The sequence below is a fragment of the Nilaparvata lugens genome, chromosome X, assembly GCF_014356525.2.
Source record: "Nilaparvata lugens isolate BPH chromosome X, ASM1435652v1, whole genome shotgun sequence".
In the NCBI taxonomy this organism is placed as follows: domain Eukaryota; kingdom Metazoa; phylum Arthropoda; class Insecta; order Hemiptera; family Delphacidae; genus Nilaparvata; species Nilaparvata lugens.
The window spans coordinates 94,074,659-94,102,610 of record NC_052518.1 but is presented as its reverse complement, the minus strand read 5'-3'; the positions used below and the strand labels follow the sequence as shown (position 1 = coordinate 94,102,610).

Here is a 27,952-nt window from a genome sequence, read left to right as displayed (position 1 = left end):
ACTATTACAAATAGAACATTTATTTTGTTAAAGCTTGAAAATTCTGGATTTACAAAAAATCAACATTGAACGAAAATAGTAGTGAAAATGAACAATTACAGACAGAAGAACTCAATACTTATAAATCAACATTTAATGATGTATCAAAATTAACTTTAACTGCAATATTAAGAATATAGAAATGCCATTAACAATTTCAGTAAGTTACTGAGAACAAGGCTTGGATGGATAATGAAAATTATTATCAAAATTAATCGAGAAATCAAGAGAAATGAACAAATATAAAACTAATAAGCAGGTGAACAGTTTTTTTTAAAGTTACTAAAACGGTACATGATAATTGCAAATACAAAATTAATTTATTCAATTAGATCTGGAAAATTCAATAAACACGAACATTGAACTGATAAGTGAGAAATGAACTGTTACAAACAGAAAATCAAGAACATGGCTTGATTTTTAGATAATCAATACTTCAGGATAAAATTGAATTTATTTGAAGCAAAATTATAAACTTAAGAAATCTCATCAATAATTGCTCAGTAACTTGAAGAATGATGATGTAACAGAGTCATAGGTATCATTATTGAGGAGAAAAACAAAATATAGCTATAACTAATGAGCAGATGAACGGCTGCTAAAAGACACCAGAAAACCAATTACAAAAAATGACTCATAATTTATCAAAATTGACTTATCACTTAGAAAAATTATCACGCTAAATGCAATTAATCGAAAATCCTACAGCCTGAAATGTCTTTGGAGATCATTATAATAATTCTTGGTAACAAGAATTTTCTGAGTAGGATTCCATTTGATCATTTTTTTCATTATTGAGGGGGAAACAAAATATAACTATAACTAATGAACAGATGACCATCTGCTAAAAGACACCAGAACGACAACAAATAACAAAACATGACTCATAATGTATCAAAATTGACTTATCCCTTAGAAAAATTAACACTTTAAATGCAATTAATCGAAACACCTACAGCCTGAAATGTCAGTGGAGATCATTATAATAATTCTTGGTAACAAGAATTTTCTGAGTAGTATCTTTTTTTTAATGACAGTTACGAACAGAAGATCAAGAGCATTGCTTGATTTTTAGATAAATCAACATTTCAGGATGTATAAAATTGAATTTATTTGAAGAAAAATTATGAACTTAAGAAATCTCATCAATAACTAACTTGAAGAATGATAATGTATCAAAGTCATAGAAATCATTATTGAGAGAAAAAACAAAATATAACTACAACTAATGAGCAGATGAGCAGCTGCTTAAAACCACCAGAACAACAAAATTACAAAAAATGACTCATAATGTATCAAAATTGACTGTGGAGATCATTGTAATAATCATTACAATAATTATTGTAATTCTTTGTAATAATTCTTGTAATTCCTTGTAATAATTCTCGGTAACAAGAATTTTCTGAGTAGGATTCCATTAATAAATTTTTTCATTATTGAGGGAAAAAAACAAAATATAACTATAACTAATGAGCAGATGAACAGCTGCTAAAGACACCAGACCGACAACAAATTACAAAAAAATGACTCATAATGTATCAAAATTGACTATCACTTAGAAAAATTATCACGCTAACTAATAAATCCTACAGCCTGAAATGACTGTAGAGATCATTATAACAATTCTTGGTAACAAGAATTTTCTGAGTAGGATTCCATTGGATCATTTCTTTAAAATAATGACTGGCAATGAAATTAAGAGAAATCCTACAACCAGAAATTTCTGAGAATAAACACTATTCATAATTCGACAACAAGTAGGTAAATTGTGAAACAATTATCTGTCTCAAGATAAAGTTTTTTCTTATTTTCTAAAACAAAGCTAACGAATTATAAAGTTGGGCCTGATCAACTGAACAACAATCAGGCCCAAAAGGAATCAACTATTAATACCATAATACTGGGCCACCGGTAACAGATCACCTACCACAGGTGAGTCTCGCGAACCTCGCTAATAATCTGATTGGCTTTCTGCAGAGCCTGTAACAAAGAGAGACCAAGAAATAAAATTTGAGTAGAAAAGTTAAGGGTAATTCAAGTAATTTAATGAACGATAAAAATAGAAAAAGCAAACAGCCATGGAAAATGTTAGTAGTTTAGTGACGGCCGAACTGATAATAACTGAAATAAAAAGACGTTGATGTTGTAAATACCACTATATTTGTTCAAAATTAATTTACATTATTACAGAACCAGAGGTTCCATGGTAACAAGTAAATTAGTTCAGGTGAAGATGTGGTAGGTGTTATCATGAAACCTGGTACTGTAATGTAAATTAATTTTGAACAAATATAGTGGTATTGACTACATCAACGGCTTTTTCTTTCAATTATGGAGAAATACCACATCTCTTACCATACAATCAAATTTCTGAAAGTAAATATACACCCCACTCACTATAAATTATATGTGTTGGGGTATAAGTTATTAGTTGCTTGCTGCGTGTTATAATTACTATTTACAAACTTCATTCAGTGATATAAGATTAAAGTTTCTTATATTTAAATTAGTAAAAATTTATAATACAAACAAAAATGAAATTAGTAGATAAATATTGATGTTCTATTGGATAATAATTAGAAAGTTAATTTTTAAAAAATGAAAAACTAGTAAAGGAAAAGAATGAAGAATAAATAGTCTCAATATTACAGTCTAACTAAATTTTCACAATTTTCTACTCCAATATCAACTAACCAGGAAAATAACTTTTCTTGAACTTGTGTCTATTGAATTCTTCCCTAATGCTACTTGGTATTGAATTGTAAATTTTTGTTCCCAAATATAGTTTCTTTGCCCAAATGTAGTGTTCATCCTTGGTACTAATAATTCGTGTTTCTCTGCCTTGTTTGATGGTTATGATCTACCAGTTTTATGTGTTCGTTGTTTCTCCTCATTCGCGTGACGATAGCCTGTATGTAGAGTTGTCTTACACTCAGTACTTTACTGTCCTTGAAAAGAATGTTCATGGGAATCGATTCTCCTTAAAACCTATTATTTTAAGAATTCGTTTTTGAAATTTATAGAGAGGTTCAACATGTATAAAATTCGCAGCTCCCCAGATATCTTGAAAATTGATATCGATATCTGAAAGTTGATTGCACTAGACAGTTTTTAATGTAGCCTATCATAGTTGAGGATTTTACGGATTTGATAAAATTTGTAGAGAAGTTTCCTGATCCGGGTAATTGATAGATTAATGTGCTTGTCCCATTTAAATTTGTTGTCCACTATTGTTCCTGATCTATCTATTTGTTGTCCACTATTTACTCAATCTATACTGTGCGAACGGCCCTTAAAGGCCAAAAATGTGAATAGTAAGATACTTTTCACACCACAGTGACAACACTGAAACATAAAGTCAGTTTATTACGTGATATAATCTCTGTTCAATATCTCATTTGATATTGATACTCACCTTGAGCATATCGCTAGCTTCCTTGCGGCGTTGGGCTATAAGCTCTGATTCACTGAGCAGTTCATCTGCTTTTTCGGATTTGTAAAGATGAGTAACTAGCTCCGATTGCAGATTGTCTTTAATATAGTTCACAAGAAAATGCATGATCGCTTTCGGAACAGTGTCTTGAATTGACTTCCGCACGATGTAGAAGTAAGAGTTAATCAGTCGTTCTGAAAAACCGAGAAAAACATAGATTAGTACTACTGTACAATTAAAGATTTAATTAATTTAATTTAAGATTAATGAATCTTAGGTTCAAGTGTGAGGATAAAAAATGTTCTCAAAGATTTTTAAAGACAGCAAATAATAAAAGTTTACAGAAGTTTCATCAGGATTTTCGTTGAATAATAACTATTATACATTAATTAGCATTTGAACAAATGAAATCTCTAATTTAATTCTATCAGTAGACTGGTTGGCCGCTATTGCTTCGTATAAAATGAGCGCTGCTATCCAGAGATTGTCAGTTTGGTGTAAGGGTAAGCATTCCTGACTAGCAATTGGGAGGTACCGGGTTTGATTCCCGGGCTGCAAATAATTTTTGGATAGTAGCTCTCATCGAATTTCCATCTAGCTGTTAACCCTGTTGTCAATATTTGCAGTAGCAGAAGTCTTCAGGGTGATTTACAGCATTTAATTAGGATTTTCGTTAAATAATAATTATACATTAATTAGCAATTGAACAAATGCAATCTCTAATTTAATTCTATCTGTTTACATAAGTTATTCTTCTCACTCATAATACAGTATTATCGCATTTCATACACATGAATTCTACAGTGCAATAAGTTTTGTTTCCTATATTGAAAAAGTAGATGCGTACGGCTTTTCATTGGTGGGGAGTCCCTTGTGGGAAGGTCTCACCTCGCCTGAATATATCATTTGAGCTGTCTATGAGCCTTACGACTGTTATAATTTAGCCGGGACCGACAATTGACGTGCCCATCCGATAACAAGGATTGACCTGGTTAAAAACTATATTCTGTATTCTTATTTTTTTATGTATTTATATTCAAATTCAAATGGCTTTATTATTTGTTCTTGAGCAAGTACTCATACAAATAGGAGTCGCTATTCTAATCAAATACACATAATTATTATTTATTATTATAAATAAATAATACTATTAAATGAATAAATAATATTATTTTAAATAAATACACATGATAAATCATTGATTAACAGAACATATATAGGAAGTTTGGTTTGTGGATTTCCTATGATAAAATAGGTTAAATAAAACTGGATGAATGATTTGGTGTTTTAATGTAGAGATGACAAAATTGAACTGAGAAAATATTAAATAAACCGATACAATAAATTAATAAACAAACTAATGCAAGTTGAAAACAGGTTGTTAATCACCGGTGGCAAATATCAGACGATTCGCCACAAACTTTTCATCAAAACACGAACACCACAAAACCCTGTACAATACGTATTTATATCAAATTATTTATATATTCTATATCAATGATTGAGGATCTATTACAAACACATTTTCTACAAATCAAATTCTAAAAGGAGGAATTAAACTTCTACAAACCTATTACTTCACAGTCTCTCTGCTCTTTATCGGACAATTTCCTTGAAGTCTGTGTCGGGACCTCAGGCAGAAGATTGATGGGTTTCATAGCACTGACAAGATCATCTACGGGTGAAGACGTTTGAAGCGGCATGTTAGGATCGGCAGTTGATAAATCCATTTGCTTCAAGTTCATAAAACTTGGCTTGACCATCGATTCGTTGTCGCTGCTTTGCAGTCTACCAACACTTCGACTCTAAAAAACAAATCAACATTTTGCTCATCATTTAAATAGAAAATATTGAATATGAAAAGCGGTTGTGTAATAAATAGGATATAAAAATTCACGATTTCAGAAACTGATAAATATATTTTTATAAATTTATTCCATTTTTCATCAATTAATTCGAAAATTTTTGTACACATTGAGCTGCTTAATTCAATACAACATATTTCAGGACTAATCCTTAACAATTTGTGTAGTAGCTTAAAATCATACAGAGGGTGAGAATTCCCCTATTTTTGTTTCGAGGAAATTCTGTTACAAAGCAAGAGTACATACAAGATATTTGAATAGGCTACTACTTTTTAAATAAATAATTAATTAGTACCTTTTTAGTTTTCTTCAAAAGGGTACAAATTAATTCATAAAAAAAATATTGTTTGATCCTAGAGGATAGAACATAAAACAAATTGAATAGTAGGCTACATAATAGTTATCTATTTGCAGAATCTCTTGTTTTATGGAACCTCATAATGAATTATTTGTAAAATTGCAATTCACTACATAATGAATTAAAACACTGTAAAATTGCAATTCGTGTTGCTGTTGAAACTGCAGTCTAGTGCTTTGAAACTTGCAGTCAAATGCAATTGACAAAATTGTTTTCGTGTATGTAGCACGGATACATTCTAATCAGTTATTTTGAAAATTAATTTTTTAAAATAATAGTATCGAGTGACCTGGCTGGCTCAGGTCAGGTGTAAGAGTTTTCAGGTCGCAACTGATCAATTTCAGGGCCTTATTTAGAAAAAAATGATAATATTGGAAAAAGAATTATTCAAGTAATAAGTAATTTAGAAGTTTGTTTTAGTTTTAAAACTGAACTGTTTATCTGAAAAATCAACAAGTATGAAATCGCCTATAGTGAGGTCCACGTTACATTGGCAGTGGAGAAAGATAGGAGAACAAAGTTGCCGATCCTCATTGTCTTGTCGATTCCTTCTTGGCGCTAATTGATACAGGTTTATTGATGTAATATTAATTGTTCATACTCGTTTAAAATAATCAATTATATTTTATCTAGCAAAAAAAAAATATTTTTCAATAATTTCATAACGTAATGAATTTTCATAATTAAGATAAAATATTTTGTTAATTAATAGTTCTAAATTGTTAAAAGCCGATCTGGCAACAGAGCATAGCGAGAAGGAGATGGCGCTATCCGCTTTGTTGAATGATAGGCAAGGATAGCAATACCATTGCTAATCAAAATCTGCCATTATAACGTGGACCTCACTATAGGGATAGTGAAGCTGACTGATAACAGCTGAGTTTAATCAACTGACATAACTGTCTTGGAATTATACTGAGATATTGGGCCAAATTAATAAAGTTGAGCATTTGCTTATACTTCTAAAATATGGAGCATATTCTCCATTTTTCTATGAATAAACGTGAGCAAAACCTTTTGCTCATGCTCATCAAAAAAATAGTTCGAGCAATTGCTCAAAAGTAAAAGCTTATACTTAAAATTGTATGAATAAACTAGAGCATTTGCTCAAATTTTGAAGCAAATTCTTCAAAAAAGGTGAGTCTAGCTAGAGCAGCCTTTCACCTTTTGCTCATAGTAAAATGGCTCAACTAATTCGTATGGCTCAACCAGATACGATCACAACCAATAGTTGAGAACTATAAAACTCTTTTTGGATTCAACCATGATATACATCACCATCATTCCCACAAAAGATACCTATCGGATATAAAGATAGCCATCACAAAATAGGAAATAGGCATTTGAGAGTGTAGACGATTATAAAAAGGCTATTGAGATTATAAAATTATGCTGAAGATTATTATAGAGATGACATTTTTACGCTATTATTTCAAAATTCAGAACTCAACTAACCTAAAACTCAGAACAGAGCAGAATAGACTAGAATCAGAATAGAGAACAGAGCAGACGACCAAACACAAGCGGTGTCTATACTTGCATATTTAGCGCTTACATGAGTAGCACATTCTAACCTTTCACTATAAAAACAAAGTAAGGCTAATCAGCTGATGAAAAATCTTTAAATTACGTGAGTATTTGCACCAGAGTCCAGGAGCATAAGGTAAAACTTATTCATATAAAAATGAGCAAATGCTTATGCTTCTACCTAATGCTCATGAGCAAAACCTTATGCTCCATGCTCATGAGCATATGCTCAGTTTTTATTCATATGGCCCATTGTGAGTTGAACATACCCTGTGTGTGGTGTGTGGGTGTGGGGTGTTTTGGTCTGCGGTGTCTCTGTAGACGGTGAGCGGCCGCTTGTGGACTCGGAAAGTAGAATCATCCTGGCTCTGTCCTTCACCCAAGGTCGACACCAGAGCAGCATCTTTGTGGAAGTCAGGATGCTTGGTGTTGATGTAAGACAGTTCAATGGCCACGAGATTCTCAACCTGTGTGCAAGTAAACAATCGTATTCTTCAACAATCAACTTTAGGAGAAACAGTGTCACGTCAACAAACGTGAGTTATTTTTCCGCTCATAACTGAGCAACTGTTCAACAAGCTCTCTCGAGTGATAATGGTGTAACAACCGAAACTAGTATCTCAAATTGTTTTAATAATGATTTTGATAGTTTTAATTTTGATCGAATTTCATAACTGAGCAACTGTTCAACAAGCTCTCTCGAGTGATAATGGTGTAACAACCGAAACTAGTATCAAAACTTCTAAACAAAAATTACAAGTAGACCAACTTGAAAGTACCTAGATAGAACTTTAAACAACTCTGCAAATATTTATCACTCCAAGGCCCGGTTGCAAAAAGCCGGTTAAATTTTAACCGTGATTAACTTTACGAGAACCAATTAGAGAAGGCGTTTTTGAAAAGACGGCTTCTCTGATTGGTTCTCGTGGAATTAATCACGGTTAAAATTTAACCGACTTTTGTGAACGGCACCAAATCTTTAAATAATAATTATCTTTTCATCAAATTCATAACAGTCAGTATTGAATCTACTAATTTTCACATATAAATTCACGTATAAATAATTGACCAATCAACGGTAAAAATCTAGGATTATATTAATGGAAATAACTCATTCATTTCATATCAATGGAATTGATTCAAATGAATGATGTGAATTGACATATAATAATAATAATAATTGATGGATCTACTGTTGAAAAACTATAATTATATTAATAGAATTATTCTGACCATCTGGTTGGTGGCAGGAAGGCGCTGCCTCAAAAGCTGGGTAACTACATCGACAATACGCTCGTGCAACTTTGGAAATCTCAACATTTCCTGTTGGGATGCGGTGCCACAGTGCTGGATAATACGTTGCATCTCTTCGTGAACAAGTTCCACGCAACGCAGAGATGGCTCTTCTAGACGTCGAATCTGGCGTTTCACTAGCAGTTCGAACGATACCTGCACAAAGATATCATCATCGACTATAATCAACAAGTAATCATTAGTAAAACATTGGATTAACAATGAGTAGCAGTCTCTTAATACAAGCAATAGTAACTGTAATAGTAGCAGTCTATTTTTGTGAGCTTCAGATCCACCCTTGCACCAAAACTGTACGATCTGAAAGTTGTCCGAGTAAGCCAACCACAACTAGACTAGCCAGAGTCGTTCAAACTATGTTAGCATCCTTCTTGGCATTGATTTTGCCATGAAAGCTCTCAAGGACATTACAACCACCCTTGTACCAAAACTGTACAATCTTTAACTCAGAAATTTTGAACAAAAAACACAATTAAAAAAATCAAAGCAATAGTACACAGTTAATCAACAAAAGACATAGTATAGAAATAATCATTTCGAACAATTTATTAAGAATTACTAACACAGTAACTGATTTCGCAAGAAAAATGTGAAACCAACTTCAGTACATGGTGTGCCAGGATGAAGTAGTTGGATCTCCATATTCGCTTATTTCTTTTTCTTATTAAGGCTGTGCAAAGGCTAAGAATGAACTTTTTACTCGTGATATTTTTCAAAGTTTTTTGATTTGTATATCATCAAGCTATCAAAATGAAAAAGTTTTCTCAGGAAAACATTTTTTTTCTGATCATTACTTTTTGAGATATGAGCGCCTAAAGTTTAAATTTTTGGAACAAAACATTTCAAATTCGGTAAGAGATAAGTCAATGAGATTTAGAGGATAGATTCGTCATGGCATTATTGATCTATTAAAACAAAAATTTTCTGAAAATATAAATTTTTAAGATAGTTATTCAATTTTCTAAAAATAAATTTTAGTTTAGTTATTTTTGGTAAATTGAATAAATTTTCCAAAAATTGATATTTTCAGAAAATTTTTGTTTTACTAGATCAACAATACCATGAAAAATCCATCCTCTAAATCTTATGGATTTATATCGTACCGAATTTGAAATGCTCTGTCCCAAAAATGCAAACTTCAGTCGCTCATATCTAAAAAAGTAATGATCGGAAAAAAATGTTTTCTAGAAAAACCTTTTTCATTTTGATAGCTTCATGATATACGAATCGAAAAACTTTGAAAAATATCACCAGTAGAAAGTTCATTTTTAGCCTTTGCACAGCCTTAAGCTGACTTCTCACAAATCTTATAAATCATCTAACACTGTTTTTCTCTTGAATTGCATTGTTTTAGTGAAAAATGAAAGTTATTTATATTGATATTTAGTTGCGCTACTCTGATTTTTTGTGAGTGGGATAAACAGAATATAGTTTGTATAAAATAAGTTGAGACTTGAAGAAAATATACGTGTTGCCGAATTTCGCGAAATCTTTTCATGCAAGCCAATATGACAGGATGATTCGACAACAGAGTCTATACAGAGTTGTCAATTTGAATATATATACAGGGTGATTCATAATTATGGTAAAATAATTTAATACGTGATAGTAGAGGTAAAAATAAGAAAAAAAGTACTTATAGACATATATCCATAAACGCTTCATTAGCGAGTTATACAGGGTGAAAGATTTCGCCCGGAATTTAGTTCCTCTGGTGAAATACACCGATGCTGAATTGTTTGGGGACTAGTTTTTGGAAAACTTATGCTGGATTCATACGAAAAAATATCTGAAAAATTGAATAAAACTAGTCTGGAAGCTGTAGTGTGAGTAGTTTTTGAGAAAAAAGTTGAAATATGCAAAAAATTCAAGTAGAAAAACACAGACTTCTACGTTTGATGCCCAATAACTTTCTTTAATGACCAGTAAACAAATAATTTTTTGCAATAAAAATTGTAGAGAATTCAATTCTGAAAAGAATGATGTAAGCTGTGTAAACTAAATTTGAATAAAAGTTGGATAAAATGTATTCTTATGTAGTACATTACACCACAAAAATTTGCTGTTTTATGGGGAGAGAACTAATAACTCATAGGTTGTAGCTGATTGCAAATAGAACATTGATTTCAAGAACAGCTGTTCCAAAACAGCTGATTTATTTTGCTTTAAATAAAAAAATATTTAAAAGAAATTATCAGCTGAAAATTATTTTCAGAAATATTTTAGCTCACTGTTGAACAAAAAACAAACTGTAAGTTAGGCCTACTGTAGCCGCGCTGTGTTTTTTGTTTAACCTATTAACCAGTTATTTGTAACCATTTCACTTTGCTTTTGTGTTAAGTGTTAACTTTTTAAAAAATGACAGGTAATTTTAGACATTATTCATACTCCGAATTAGCTGACATGCATTTAATGTATGGAATAGGACACTACTGTAATAGTACTGAAGCAAGACGTTTGTATCAAGAGAACTTTCCTAACCGAGTATGTCCAAGTTCAAGGTTTTTTGCCACTATTCATCAACGTCTGTCTGAGACAAATTCTTTGATATCCAAAGAGCACATTTATACAGGCAGACCCCGATCTACTAAGACTGTTGAGTTAGGAGTTACTATTAAGTTCTTAATGAAATTTATGAACATCCCAGAGGAACACAAGAGAATTGTCAGTGCAGTTTAATGTCAATCAATCTATTATTTGGAGGATACTAAAAGAGCAACAATTACATCCATACCACCTCCAGAAAGTTCATACTCTATTGCCACGAGACTGTATTCCCCGTGTTGGTATTTGCCGATAGTTTTTAGTAAAACTTGTTTACCCAAACTTTTTAAAAACCGTTTTATTTACCGACGAGGCACACTTTACAAGAACAGCTATCGTTAACGTCCACAACTAACATATTTGGGCAGCTGAGAATCCTCATGCCATTAATCCCAATCTTCCACAACATCAGTTTTCAGTAAACATTTGGGCAGGAATCATAGGAGATCATCTACTTCTGTTCGAGCTTCCTCCCAGGCTTAATGGCATAATCTACTAGTCTTTTGGTATAAGTTTAATGTCATTTAGATATGCTACTTTCATATAAAAAAAACTTTTCATAAAAAACCGAATATTTTATTTGCAATCAGGTACAACTTATGAGTTATTAGTTCTCTCCTCATAAAACAGCAAATTTTGTGGTGTAATGTACTACATAAGAATACATTTTATCCAACTTTTATTCAAATTTAGTTTACACAGCTTACATCATTCTTCTCAGAATTAAATTCTCTACAATTTTTATTGCAAAAAATTATTTGTTTACTGGTCATTAAAGAAAGTTATTGGGCATCAAACGTAGAAGTCTGTGTTTTTCTACTTGAATTTTTTGCATATTTCAACTTTTTTCTCAAAAACTACTCACACTACAGCTTCCTGACTAGTTTTATTCAATTTTTCAGATATTTTTCCATATGAATCCAGCATGAGTTTTTCAAAAACTAGTCCCCAAACAATTCAGCATCGGTGTATTTCATCAGAGGAACTGAATTCCGGGCGAAATCTTTCACCCTGTATAACTCGCTAATGAAGCGTTTATGGATATATGTTTATAAGAACTTTTTTTTCTTATTTTTACCTCTACTATCACGTATTAAATTATTTTACCATAATTATGAATCACCCTGTATATACATATATCATAATAATGGGATTGCATAAAAAGATTGAAATTTTGCACAATTTGGCGAACACGGATATTTTCTCCAAGTTTGACTTATTTTATACAAACTATAGTATGAAATCCTCTTAGTGAGCTGGAACACTGTTTTTAATTCAATGATTAAAGAAACGATAGTTTAATCTTTTTCGTGAAGCTATGAAGGCGCTGGTAGTCTCTCATAGTGTGGCTCTAATACACTCTTACCCGGCCAACACAGTAATAATCACCAATAATCGGCTTGGCGTATTAGGAACATAAGCGCCCAATACCATAAGATTCTTCTTAGGCTACCTTTTTTTCTATGACACTAGCAGCTGGAAAATACACTGGAATCATTAAAATATATGGAGTAACCTGGTTGACTCAAGTCTGGTGTCAGAGATTTCAGGTAGCACCTGATCAACTTCGGGGCCTCTGATATAATAACTTGAAGACTGGTTCTAGGCAGCCAGGACCGACTACTCTACGTGTCCATTCTGGAAACCCAAGAAACATATTTTGGCCGGCTGAGAATAGAGCCCAGGGCCTTTGGTTTACTAAACCATTACTCGACTAAGACCATTCCATTCGGAAATTATCAATGGATATAATAAATAATAAAAGAGAACCTCAGGAACAAAGAGAGCAGGACGGGGTCCGGTAGCGTTTCTGATCGCAGTCAGAATGTCCATCTTGGTGAGTCCCGCCAAAGGATGAATGGATCCAAGAGTTCTGCCGAAAGTCTCATGGAATATGTAACAAATTCTTGCTCCACCACATCTGTGAAATGATTTATCATAAGTATTATTTCAAATCTTCATCAAAGACAACATTTAGAAAATAATCGTTATAAAGGAATATAGTGGAATAATCGATAATATTATAACAATATTAATAATATAGGATTACATTACAAACATACATTGATTAACAGATTTAGAACATTGAAAAAATCAGAGAATAACATTCTATACTTTTCAACTTAAGAACAAAACAAAAGAACGCTTTTGATGTTGTGATTTCAGGATGATAATTTGACATAGAAGTTACTTAATAGCTTAATCAATAATGTTTTCATGCTTAAAACTACATGAAAAACAACTGAATTTTATAGGACCGGAAGTACATAGCAACACCGTCGACGTGACATTGAATAAGGACCAGATCATATTAAGCGTTTTTAGAGTCATCAGGGCAAGAAGCTCTTCGATTGGGTAGTCGTATGAAAAAAAACCGCTTGATGTGGAATGGCCCTTATAGTCAATAAAAGCATAGACTACCTACCAGTTTTTATATACTTTTTTTGCGGTTAATTCCCACATGAGCGTTTTGCTTGTGCGTTAGTGAATTGATGAGATGATCAAACCTCCATGCCGTCGGCGGGATTCGAACCCACGAAACAGACTGTGCTAGCAGACTGAAGTAACGGTCCTTACCACTAGACCAACCCGGCCAACTTGGATTGTAATGAAGGGCTATATGAAATAATACAAAGCAGCATATCGAAGAGCTCAAAAATCTAAATACCAGTCTGTAACTCAATATATTTTTAGATGGATTTGTATTCAACAAAATAAACAAAAAAAGGAATATTATCCATACCGGGTGATTCAGAAAAGACTTTAGAGCTTTAAAAATTCATATGAATCTTATTAAACAAGGTACAGAGCTGGTTTTGGTGTTGTTTTAAAGGAAAACACTCCAAGTTTGGACTCGCGTAGTCCGCTAGTGCCTGGTCGCGCCGCACAAGCGCTAGCGGCAATTACGTCGAAGATGGCTGCCTTCACTGGACCCGAGCATACTAGTTGTGTTTGAAAAACGGTATAGTGTACCTTGATATGTTGCAAAAAATTTTGATACCACAGATCGATGAGGATGACTGAGAACGAAATGTTTTCTTTATGCACCACCACACTATCTGACTGACGTCCTGGATTTTCTTCTTGACCGCTTTCCAAATCAGTGGACTGGCCGTAATGCGCCAATTGCATAGCCCCCTTGTTCCCCAGACTTAACACCGCCGGATTTTTTCTTGTGAGGTTTCATAAAAGATATGGTGTATGTAACTCCTTTGCCATCCACTCTACCTGAACTTAGAGCAAGGATTTGCGCTGCTGTTGATCAAGTTACGCCTGAAAAGCTAGTTCGAGTCTGGGAAGAAATCGACTATCGATGGGATGTCTGCAGGATAACCAACGGAAGTCACATAGAACATCTTTAGTTGAAGGTAAATAAACTTGAAGTGTTTTCCTTTAAAACATCACCAAAACCAGCTGTGTACCTTGTTTAATAAGATTTATATGAATTTACAAAGTTGTAAAGTCCTTTTTGAATCATCCGGTATGATAAAAATAATTACCAGCATAGGTATAAGACCAATGTGCAGGTATGAATATAGTAATCATATTTGATAAAATATAGTATTACTCACAGTTCTGTAGTTTCGATGTTCCTTGCTGTTCCTTCGATAGTGCTGCAGTAAGCGGAAGCAAATTTGGTGATGATTTGGAGCAGCATCTGACTTTTGTTGGAAACGTCATCTCCATAAGAATTAAGAAGCGATTGGAACTGAGAGACCATTACATTCACTCGAGTCTGAAAATTCATTCAACATTATTATCAACTTCAATATATGGCGTTATGAACATAGCGAATATATGAAACTTGAATTGTTCAATTCTTCAACTAGTTTCTAAGTTAATTTTTAACTTAACTTTAATTCTCTAACTAGTTTAATTCCCTAATTGTTCAATTCTTTAAAACAAATGACAAACTTAAAAGAATAAGGGTATGGTTACATTGGATGCTTATATCTGCGAGTAAAAAAATCTTGGTCATACATGACCAAGCGCGCAGATGAGAAACAACATCTGGGAAGAGCAATAGGAACACTCACACTGAAAGCATGCACTTGCTGGTTGGGTTCAGTGACAGCAACTACAGACAAATCACAATGTGTTTCAATTGCTTTACAAATTCTATCAACTCCGTAAAATCCTCAACTATGAAGCATTAAAAACTGTTTATTTTTCTTTCTTATTGTTTGTATCATAAATTTTTACTAACTTCAATGTAAAAAAACTTTGATCCTACATCACTGAATGAAGTTTGTAAATAGTAATTATAACACGCAACAAGCAACTAATAACTTATACCCCAACACATATCATTTACATATATTTTGTAAATTTTTATTCATTGAATTATCTATGCCTATTAAGAAAATTATTCAATGCATAAAACTTGTTTGTTTTTATTGAATTAAATGTTATAGTATTCAAATTTGTTTTGTAATTGTTTTTGATGAATAAACTGATTTGATTTGAATGGCTCTTCCCAGATTTTGTTTCTCTGCTCAGGCATGATTTGACGTGCACTTGCACATACACGCATTCAATGTGATCATACCCTAAGAATTATATTAGATTACAATTGAATGCATAGCACACAAACTAAACTAAACAATCGACTGTTTAACATATCTTTGTGTAATGTATGAACTGTTCAAATGTTACAATATGTCCGAATTGTTGATAAACTAAACTAAACAATCAACTGTTCAACATATCCTTGTGTATTGTATGAACTGTTCAAATGTTACAATATGGCCGAATTGTTGATAAACTAAACAATCAACTGTTTAACATATCCTTGTGTAATGAACTGTTAAAATGATACAGTATGGCAGAATAAATAATTGTTGATTTGAATTTGGCGAAATTCAAGAGTGATGATGGATATAAGAATGCATCCAAAAAACAAAGAACTTGCAATGCTTTATCAAGAACGTGAATAGGAGAAGCATAATACCAACCTTCAATTCGGGCAAACAGTCTCGAATATGGTGCATCAGAAGTCTGTTCAACGTTTTTGCCAAATAAGGAGTTCCATTACGAGTGGCAAGTGTTGGGTACTTCTTTTGCAAGAAGGATGCTTCATCACGCAGAGCATCAGCGATTGGCTGCAATAATAGTTATAGTTTTAATAGTATAAATATTACTATGATGTTATCCTTTATTTTTACAATAGCATTCAATATCAATATTACATTCTTTGAAAAAAATTATAATAAAAAAAATTAATCAACCGTTTTCAAAATAACTATAGTTATTGATTACATTCCTCCACATAAACCATAAGATCCATATTCTTGTAGCTTTTAACCTCCATTATGAACTGTTTATTAATGATCAAATTCAAATTATAATTCTTTATTTCTCTGCATTATTACAATATTGACAAACAAAGGACTGCACACCATAATCAGCATTTTCAACCTGCTGTAGAAATGCATCACACGATCATGTGTTTGTATAAGTTGAATCTAATACAAGTTTTGTTTGGGACACAACTCTGTATCACTATTATTACTAGTAGTTCTGTGAACAGTAGACCTCGCGCAGTTATAAACCACAGTCTCCTCTAATACTGTCAATCAGAGTAAATTCTGTCCTGTCCTGTCGTGTCGGCGAGATATCGGTGTATAAACGACTAATGGCTGTTTGGGTTGTTGTATCGACAATGCTAATAATTTGATGTAAACAGCTATGCTACTATCATCAAAAGTTTACCGAGTTGAAAGCAGAGAAAAGTCGGGAGAAAATACTATGCTACTTCAAGTTATCAATTAATAGTCCACACAACAGCTGTTTTTTTAACAAGTTACATTGAGATATTGAATTGCATGTGTCATTGCATGCAATTTATAATCCACTCGACAGCTGATTTTTGATGAATAATTCTATAGTCTGATTTTTACTCTAATATTGGCGAATGAAGAAGGATCATTTTTCTTTTATATTATCCTTCAAATGCAAATTTCCAAAAACTTTGTACCATAATTATAAGTTGACGCGCAATTTAAAAATACCTGTCAAATTTCATGAAAATCTATTACACCGCGTTTCGCCGTAAATGCGGAACATTTTGAAATTGAAATTTATTTAATAACACTGACAATTTTCAAACAAAAATAAATGAACTTAACAAATCAGTGCAATAGTTTTGAAAAAATAAAAAAAACTAAAATAAACAATAAAATATTATTTTCTAATTCTATTTATATGAATGAAAATAATTAAAAACTAACAAAAAAATTATGTAACGTCAGAGTTATGATTATAAACATAAAGAGAAATGCGAAACCGTCGACTTGAATCTTAGACCTCACTTCGCTCGGTCGATTATTATTCAGGTCTTTAACCTTTGTCAGCTTGATAAAAAATGGAATAAAATAAAACCATCAATCAAGATTATAGCATACAAACAAAAAATATATAACGAAGGAAAGTGTATATTTTAATGCTACTATTGTGTACTTATTATCAATGCTGTTATTATTTTATATTACCTATTACAGGAAGAAAATCTGTAATTGAATGAATATTATGAATTGGTATGGATGGATCAGCACATGTCAATGGATCGGATTCTTGTTTGGATTTTGTAAAATTAAGTCAACTTTGATAATAAGCCACTGACCCTTTGCATCACTAAGAAGACCAGTTAATCAAGAAATCACATTATTTGATAAACACCTGATGTAGATGTAGATGTGAAGTTTGATGTAGTCTGAAGTAATATTTAGTAATAAAGATTCAGTAGTAATAAAGTATGTTACCTTTTGATCATTAATATCTTGTTGAGATCTGTTGACCACGCCGATAATTCCAAGTTTGACGGGAATCACTCTGCCACATAAAATATCAATAGCGTCGGTTCCTGTTGAAAATTACACAGATTTTTTAAGAAGATGACATGAGGCCATCTGGGGCTCTATGTGATAAAGGAGGTCACTCCTTCATTGTTGTACAGCTAGCTCCAAGTAAGTAAAAATCTATACAGCGGGAACATTTCAAACGCAAATGGCGTCAGCATCCATGATTGATGTATAGTATAATGTATCACATTCAATGTAAAGTAAGGTACATGACAAATAGCAAAAGTATTTTCATCACTTATTGTACAAAACACTATCATCATAATGTAATTATGACCATGTAGGAAAAACTAGGCTGAGCCTGTTCCTTTTCTCTCCAAAATTTTGATAAAAAGTCAATGTTTTCAATTATTAGGATATTATTGGGTTATAAAATTTTATTAGGTTTATTAAAAAGTATTATTAGGTTATAAAATCACACATCACTGCTTCGTCACTCAATTTTCGATCCAGGAATAATTATTCGAAAATGTTGAATTTTGAAGGATCAATAAAATTTGATTTCTAAAGATTTTTCATACCTGCATCCATGAGATCTAGTTTGGTAACTACAGCCAAAGTACGTCTTCCGTCAGGATCAAATTCCTTGGCCAGCTTGAGGCTTTCGCTGGTAGCCATGTCAGTATTGGCGGTAACCACGGCCAAAATAATCGAGTTTGGATTGCTGATGTAGACAGAGACTAGTGTTTTGATCTGCTGTTCGATATCATCAGGTTGGTCTCCGACTGGAACCTAATCATCGACAAACAATTTCGGATTAGATGACTGACCACAACCGTTTGGTGCTTCGGAACCTATAACCAAAGGTACCTCTCATTTCCCCCGGTAGCCTACTATGGACGTGACACTAGCATTGCAACAGTAAAGCCTGGTTATCATTAGTAGAGTTAGGGCCGTTTGCACAGTATAGATTGCTAAACTCGATTAAGTTAATCGAGTTTAAGTTAATCCGAAAGTTTAAACTTGAATCGGTTTTCTCTTTCGTTCGGTTTTGAATCGGTTTTCATTTACTAATCCAGTTTAAGTTAAACTAGTTTAGCGTTAAGTTGGTAATAGAATGTCCTGATTTTTACAGGAAATTTTTTATTTGTTTACAAACCATCAGTAATTTGAGGTTATGTAGCTACTATTTTAGTATTTTCTTGTTCTTGTTCAAAATCCACAGAGTTGTAAGCTGTACTGTTCTAAAAGTGAAAAGAGATCAGGAAATTCTTTAAAAAATTATGTTTAGTTGGCACCAGAAAATATATTTTAGAATGTAAGAGAAAAAAGTTATTTTGTTACGCTTGAATCTACTATGGTCTTCCTCGTTTATTAGAAATCTCTCGAAAGCAATATCTCATTTATGTGTTATTAAAAACATGTTTTCCAATCGAAGACCACTGTTAAAAATTGTTTTATTTTCTATCAAGTGGTTTATTCAATCAAAATAATAAATTGGCAGTTGCTGTACTCAAGCAAAACCGTTAAAAAATTCTCTATCCCAGAAATTTAAATTATTTGCTTTTTGCCCAATTTTTCTGTTTCAAAATTTCTTTGCAGTCATCTTTATCAATCGCATTGAAAACTTCTATCAATTCCTCCATTACAATTATTTCTACATTCAAATAATGATTCACTATAAGCTAAATTAATAATAATTATCGTCTACAGAAGCATTAAAAACAACCATCGAAAAAATAATTTACTATCGGCTGTTTCCCCCATCAAATCTTTACAGATGTCAAGTTAATCCAAATTATTTGGTTTAAACCTCCTGCTTTGGAGGTTTAAACTTTCCCAGAAGAGTTTAAACTGATACTGTGCAAACGGAATTTTAGTTTAAACCCAAAAAATCCAGATTTGGTTTAAGATTTAGCTTAAACTTACACTGTGCAAACGGCCCTTAGTGGTAGAGTTCCCTGGGCAAGTAAGAACTATCTTGTGAACTTTCCCAATGTAAACTTTCATTGTAGAGAACAGTGGGATTGCACCGTGGGATAGAACTCTACCACTTGTCTTCCCCCACCACAGCTTCTCACTTTACTCTACCACTACTATGCTAATGAAAAGTCTCGAGCTAGTAGAGTAGAGCTTTGGTACTTTAAGGTTAGTTGTCACTAGACAACACACTTTACCTACTATTCTCAATTGTAGTGAAAACAGTTACTCGACCAAGTAAGTAGAGTTAATATACCAGTTACTCGACCACTAACTCTACTAGTGAAAACCAGGATTACGCGCGACTTTCCTTTATTGGTTCTCTTGGCATTGCTTCTGATATGTGACATCATTTCACAACGGTTGAATTTAATATACATAATAGCAGCCGGCAATAGTTTGACAGAATTGATGGAAAAAACCTACATTTGAAGGACCGCTAACTTTTGGATTGGCGCTAATCGACCAGACAAAACTGTCACAGTGGATGTTATTAGTTTTACAAAAATTATCCCAAGTACAAATCCTAATTATCTTAGTAAAATTGGGATTACACATCCTATTTATCAAGATTATGAAGATTATGATACAAGGATTGAAAATCCTATATATCAAAGTTCTATAAAGATTTTGAAAAACTTATTATAAATCCTACTTATCCTAGTGGAGCAAAGGCATCCTATTTATCAAGATTATGATAGAAGGATTGAAAATCCTATTTATCAAAGGTCTATGGAAATTTTGAAATAAGTATTATAAATCCTACTTATCCTAGTGGAGCAAAGGCATCCTATTTATCAAGATTATGGAGATTATGATACAAGGATTAACAATCCTATTTATCAAAGTTCTATAAAGATTTTGAAATAAGTATTATAAATCCTACTTATCCTAGTGGAGCAAAGGCATCCTATTTATCAAGATTATGATACAAGGATTAAAAATCCTATTTATCAAAGGTCTATAAAGATTTTGAAATAAGTATTATAAATCCTACTTATCCTAGTGGAGCAAAGGCATCCTATTTATAAAAATTATGAAGATTATGATACAAGGATTAAAAATTCTATTTATCAAAGATCTATAGAAATTTCGAAAAAATTATTATAAATCCTACTTATCCTAGTGGAGCAAAGGCATCCTATTTATCAAGATTATGATACAAGGATTAAAAATCCTATTTATCAAAGGTCTATAAAGATTTTGAAATAAGTATTATAAATACTACTTATCCTAGTGGAGCAAAGGCATCCTATTTATCAAGATTATGAAGATTATGATACAAGGATTAAAAATCCTATTTATCAAAGTTCTATAGAAATTTTGAAATAAGTATTATAAATCCTATTTATCCTAGTGGAGCAAAGATAAAGACGAAATTACTGTATACAAGAGAAGAAATGAGAACGACTATTTTCTCAATCCAGAAACCATTATAATATATGCTGGCATACAAAGACAAAGCTGTTGAGCGCCTCAAACATGCGCATTTCACTTTTCATCAGCTGATTATATCTGTAATTGTACAGAAACAATAAAGTACAGATATAAGAAGCTCATGAAAAGTGAAATACTCGTTTCCGTGGCGCTCAAGTCTGTACAAAGCTTTGCATTTGTATGTCAGGATATATTATAATGGTTTTATGATTGAGAGAATAGTCTTGCAACACAAACAAAAGTTTTCATGATATAAATGTGACACCTCTCTTTGGAAGTTGAATACCTGCAATGACATTGCATTTTCTAATGGCATTTCTGAAGGACAGGATCCATTATTACTATAATGAATGATAACACGTACTGTCGTAAATTCTTCATTCTTCTTTGCTCCCTGGTCGCTCCCATTCTAGATAAGTTCAGTTATAAACATGAAAATAAATAAATGAATAAGTGAATAAATAATAAAATAATACAAATTCGAATGTACCATAAATGAAATTAATGTATACATTTATGTTTATATATGATAATATATAATATAATAAACATTTATGTTTACATAATTAATGTTAATTATGAGAAAATGTTGATTATGAGTGAGAAAGTTATGATTTTAATCTACTTGGACCATACTGCAAGTAGCGTTAAATTCAAAGAGTTGCTGAATGTGGTAAAGTTGGAAAAAATCGTTATGAATTGGTAATTTATCTACTAAATACACAAATTATTCTTGCCATATCATCAGTATCTACCAGGACCAATCGTGATTGACAGCTGATTAATGACGCCACTTAATCACAGGTTAATTTAATAGACGTACGTCAACCAGGAATCAGAGTAACATACCTCACAGGCAAAGGTATTCAAGATTTGAATATCAGGTCCCGTTGCACGACCCGTTGCTAGACCTATTCAATTGTGATTAACCGCAGATTAATGACGTCACTTAATTATAATTGAGTTTAATAGACCTACGTGTAACCTGGAATCAGAGTTTCACAACTCACGGACTAAGTTTTTTTAGATGTGAATTATTATATTTAAAAAATGAAATAATTGATGCAAATGTTAGTAGCGTATAGGCCTATGCGTGGTTGAATGGACATTATTGTTCAAACTTGAACATGCCATGCCATCGAATAAAAAAGCAATTATATTCTATTATACAATGATTTTAATGGATTGTCAAGTATTTTTCACATTTAAACATCCCTCGACAGATTTTGTGATAAGCCAATGTCACCCATTACATCAAATGAAACCAACTAAATCGGACTAAAAGAGTGAACGAATATGTGTAATCAAATACTTGAAATGTCTGAATCGAATTTGGAAATCTTTGAGTTTATTTTACCTTGGTGATTCCAGGAAGATCAACCATTGTCAGATTTAAAACTGAAGTTGAATATATTCTCAGAACAATGGGATCAATGCTTATTCCCTTGTTGTGTCCAGCCTTACGAGTGGTTTCGAGCTCGATTTCCTTCCTGATTTCATCGAAATCTGTGAAGATCCGGTCGCTGGTGTGTAAGAATGTTCCCCATTCTTCGAGATTGAGAGTGCCTGGTTGAGGAAAAAAAGAATAAATATAATTGCATGTGAGTTACACATTCTAATAATGATACAAATTCATTTATTTGCCATAAAACAACTCATAAATCAATCAAATAATCAATTAATACTTTGTAAATAATTGTAGCTTATGCTTTTTGTAATCATGTCTATAGTTTGAATAAACTCCTCTGGTCGTTTAGAACCCTTGGTGATCTCCTCGCTATGTGCTGTGTTATCGATCTAGACCTGTTTTTAGTGGCATCGAAACCGAAATCTACACCGCGACTTACTCGTTTGTTCACACCTTTGGCAGGAATGACCTTCTGCATAAATTCCGGAAAATTTCCGAGCCCGGAGTCGTCCGCGACTTGGACTGAGATTGAGTATCTACGAGTCATAACGGACATAAAGAGTCGGAACTCTCAAGTTTTCAATCCCTCTGCTTCCTTCCCTTCTAATCCCATTTCCGACCACTTATTTCCGGTCACTCTCTGAAGAGATGCGGCACTTAATCCCTGAATTATCCCAAGCGGCCCGGAACTCTTAGTTCCCGGTCTCTTACTTTCTACCCTTATCATCTCCCCCGAAACTCTAGCTAAAATCACGGCCACTCTCTGAAGAGGTACGGCACTTAATCCCTGAATTATCCCAAGCGGCCCGGAACTCTTAGTTCCCGGTCTCTTACTTTCTAACCTTATCAACTCCCAAACTCTAGCAACCATCACGGCCACTCTTTGAAGAGGTGCGGCACTTAATCCCCGAATTCTCCCAAGCGGCCCGGAACTCTTTAGATCCTGACCCCTCATCTCCTTCAATACACCCATCTTACTTCCCAGGTCAACAAGGCAGTAAGGAGGATCATTGCCGGAGTATTCCACACCCACAGGCTTTGCGAAAGCAAGGCACCACCTTCCTAAAAGGAAGCTTTCGTTCTATCTATACGGATTCGTTCCAGCCACGCCACAAAAAGCAAGGAGTAGCTGGACCACTACAGCCTTCACGGATCCAAAAGCCTACTATGAATAGTTAGGTTGTAATGACAGTGGAGAAAAATGGGAGAACAACGTTGCCGATTCACTGCCTTCTACAGAATGTTCTGAAAAAAGGTGTACATAAGCCAGGGGGTGATTCCTCACATCAAAAGAAAAAAAAATGTAATTAACAGAGGTCCGAAAAAGCTTAGTTACCAAGTTATACAGGGTGAAAGATTTCGCCTTAATTTCAGTTCCCCTGCCCTACGGGTATTTGTTGGCTGTTAATTTCAGCGTACGTAAAATGAACTGAGAAATTGAATAAAACAGTTTCCATACCGTTAGCTAAAGTAATTTTCAAGATATGTGAAAAAAAGGTCCCAAAAAACAAGTTCATTAAATGTTTGAAGCAGATTTACTATGTTAAATGTACAATAAACACGAAATAATTTCTTACAGAACATGTAGAAAATTTAATTTCGAAGAGAAAAATGTAGAATAAGTCTATAATAGACAAACGCAACCTTGGAAAAAAATCCTTAATTGCATACAAAACGCATGAAAAATAGAGCTTAACCGATTTTGTCTATTCTTTATTGTTCAAAATAATTATATTTCATTTGTCACGAAAATATATTTTTCAATTATTAAATAGCAAATTTTCATGATTGAGATTAAATATTTCAAGTAATTATATTTCTTGATTGTTGAAAAACGATGTGGCAATGTTGCACAGGTGGGAAAGGATAGCGCTATCTGGTTTGTCAAATGATAACACCAACACCTAACACATTAGAAACACCAATGCTAATTAAATACTGACATTATAAAGTGGACCTCACTATTATCTATAATAGACCTAAGGAACTATAAAGACTGGGTACACGCAGTCGCCATTTTGAGTCATAGGATAGCATTCGTTTCAACGGCTTGTATTGCTTTGCTTTGACAGTGGTGATTATATTTTGATATTTTTAATAATTCTAATTCATTATGGTAGGGTGCTCGGCAATAAATTGTGCCAATAAAACAGAGAAAGGGTTTCGCTTGTTTAGATTTCCTACAGATGAAAAAAATAAAGGGAATTTGGCTTCAGATTTATTACTCTACATTGAAAGCATTTTCTATTTTACCAACTGATTATCTAAAAACAATATTACATTAATAATTGACAATTATAATGTGAACTTACAAACTGTAGGCTACCATACCTATTATAAGGTACCTAATATAGGTAAGTGTTGAAGCTGAGCAGTAGCTTGGTTTACAATATTATCACTGGTTTATAGGCTTACTTACAAATTCTCCTTGACATCATGAACTCTATAGGCTAATGAATATTAATATTGTCTTCAAAAAATAACAATCCTAGTGGCTAAGAAGACTCACTATTACAATACTCTTGTAACGGCGAGTCTTCCAAGCTTGTGCAAGCTACAGTAGTATTATAACCTAGGCCTATATCTTTTTCTCATCCAAAATCGGACTGATATGAATAATCTACTGGCCTACTGTGGTATTGGTGATTTTTACATCTTATAATAATCCATGCAGTAGTGAGTAGATTATTAATTATGATTGATAGAAACTTTTCCCTGAAGACTGCACCTTTCGAAAACTAATAATCTTGAGGCACAGAGTTGAAGGACTCCACAGCTGGACTAGTTTTGTATGGTACCGGGTTTTGTTTAATTAAATACAAATCATTTCATTTTGTTTATTTATTTATTACATTTCCAATGGTATACACCAATTTCAAAAGAATACAATAGTAACAAGATAAACAAAAATAACAAGACAAATATAAATATATAAATATGAGATACATGACATAAAGACTGGGTATTGTTTGTTCTGAACAATACGTTCATTTTTTGAATGTATCCTTTTTGGAAAAATATTCTCATCAATTTATGAGCCACTTCAGTTCTTCAGTGATGTCATGTAAATTCTGTCCAAAACCATACAACATAGCGTATACGGATATAATTTAAATTTGGCTCCTTCTTCTGTGACACAAAATGGCGACTGCGCGTACCTGGTATTTATAGTTCCCTATATAGACCTATTCCAACCGGAACTGCGTCACTGTAGTGACTCGAGCGCGCCCTCAAGTCACGCCCTGCATGACTCCTGAGCCCCCAACCTTCATGTAAATGAATATGATGAGTGACAATCTAGTGCTTTATTATGCTACGTTGTGCTCTATATATATGCTATGATGGAAGTTGATAATACTGAAAAAAGTTGATGGTTTCGAAAATTAGCTTAAAGAATGTCCAGATTTGTTCATCAAGCTTGAGTGTATGAATCTGTGTGTACGGCTGGCAACTAACGATAGAACATGCATGATAAGCATGTTTTGTCATCAGCGAGAGGCTTCTAACATTAAATAAACAAACAATAGCAATAAATAAACTACTGGAGAATATCAAATTATAATGATAGAAGAATAATTTAACCTCAAATAGAGCAACGAAGAAGAAAATAAGATCGGAGATACATAAACTTACTCAAAAAATGTTGCTTGAAGCCTTTCGCTGTGAAGACGCAACAACGTATGACTCCATGTGTATCATGTTTGTCCTACCGTTAATGGCCACCCTGAAAAACTAAATGCATGTACTCACCATTTTCGGCTGATCTTTTCTCTCGATCCTCTTTGGGGCAGTAAATCAATTGCAAAAGAAGAGGACATCTTGTCACTATGCCCACACCTCTTGGCAGAAATGTACGTCCTACAAGACTCTCAATCACAGAACTCTTGCCGGAACTCTGAAACGAAAAATTGGATTATTAATTATTATTATTATATGCGATTCATAATGCCAGAATTATTGTTATTGTAATGTAATTGACAACAGTTAAGTAATGTGGTATTTCAACAATATTTCTATGAAGAGCAATCTTTTTCACTTATTTAGCAGTCGTTAGGATGAAGGGATCCTATTTTCACCAATTCAATAGGTTTGCTAAATTAAAACAATTTTCATCATTGGTATTATTTTCTCAAAAATTATGTACCTAGCCGAACTTAATTCTCTATTAAAGGCGACCAAAGTTATTTAGGTTATTGATTAAGCATTACAATTTGTCTAAGAATGGTCAAATTCAGAATATGAACCTAGGTGGTAGTTAGTAAGATGTAAAGTAACTTAAACATTTATTCAAAAATTTTCACTTGAAATAGGAAAGTAAGTCCATAATAAATTAGCAATATTGAACATGAAAAGATTTATGAGAAAGCTAAAATACCGTACACAAGAGAATTCAAGAATCCATATTTTGGTCGTTTCCGCCACTTCAAACCCAACCTAACAGCTGGATTCGCTGAAAACGGTTCAGAATGTCCGCTTCCGTATTATGTTACTTTGGGTTATATTGCTTTCTCCATACATAAAAATAAAAAGTAGCGGCATGATTTCCTATTTTATAAGTCAGATTAGCCAATTAGGTTCAGATTGTCATAGGCCTACATCAACACATCGAATAGGTAATAAATAAGTTGAAAATTCAGTACTCTTGACCAAGTGATAGGTAAGTCAAATTTAAAAAATACAAGCTAAATTATCTTTACCAAAGACAGAATTACATTCTAAATATGTTGAAGAAATTTTAGGAATAATTTTTAGCCAGTAAAGTGTAAAGGTATACTAGAGTCCAATTTCTAAAAGAAAACATAAGAATGTAAAATATCCAACCTGGGTTCCAACAACAATTATCTGAGGTAATTGAACAGCGTCTGTCCCCACTGCGTTAAATACGTCTTGTAGTTTATTTATCACTGGTATCAAGGCTTCCATCTTCCCGGTGCTCGGTCAGCGACGCCAAAAAAGCAAATTCAAGTAAAAATGGAAGTAAGTAGTCTAGCTAACAATAGCAGTGTTGTTAAATTTCAATGCAAATTGATGAACTGTTTGCGTGACATCGCAAGAAAGATATGACACAAAAACAGATTTAGAAACTCAATAATTCACAAATCACGATGCACTACAATAAGTTTTCAAACCGTCAAAATTATTTTCAGTTTCAATTTCAATTTTCAATACAATATTTCTCAGCGTTCGTTTGTTACTGTTGTGGCCTTGAGGTTGAGTTCCCTCCATCACAGGCACAGCCATAGCAAGCAT

At 33.0% G+C, this 27,952-nt stretch overlaps 1 protein-coding gene across 1 annotated transcript; it reads right to left on the bottom strand.

The window, feature by feature from the left end:
• Positions 1–8: 8 nt before the first annotated feature.
• On the bottom strand, positions 9–27,952 carry LOC111044751 (dynamin-1-like protein). The gene is made up of 13 exons (XM_022329971.2): positions 27,524–27,952; positions 26,453–26,597; positions 22,652–22,860; positions 18,459–18,669; positions 17,839–17,939; positions 16,033–16,179; positions 14,650–14,813; positions 12,848–12,998; positions 8,456–8,671; positions 7,492–7,689; positions 5,043–5,277; positions 3,455–3,666; positions 9–2,019 (listed from the first exon to the last, which is right to left on the bottom strand). Exons 1-13 carry the CDS (start codon positions 27,623–27,625, stop codon positions 1,963–1,965), a joined length of 2,148 nt encoding a protein of 715 aa, XP_022185663.2. The 5' UTR covers positions 27,626–27,952; the 3' UTR covers positions 9–1,962.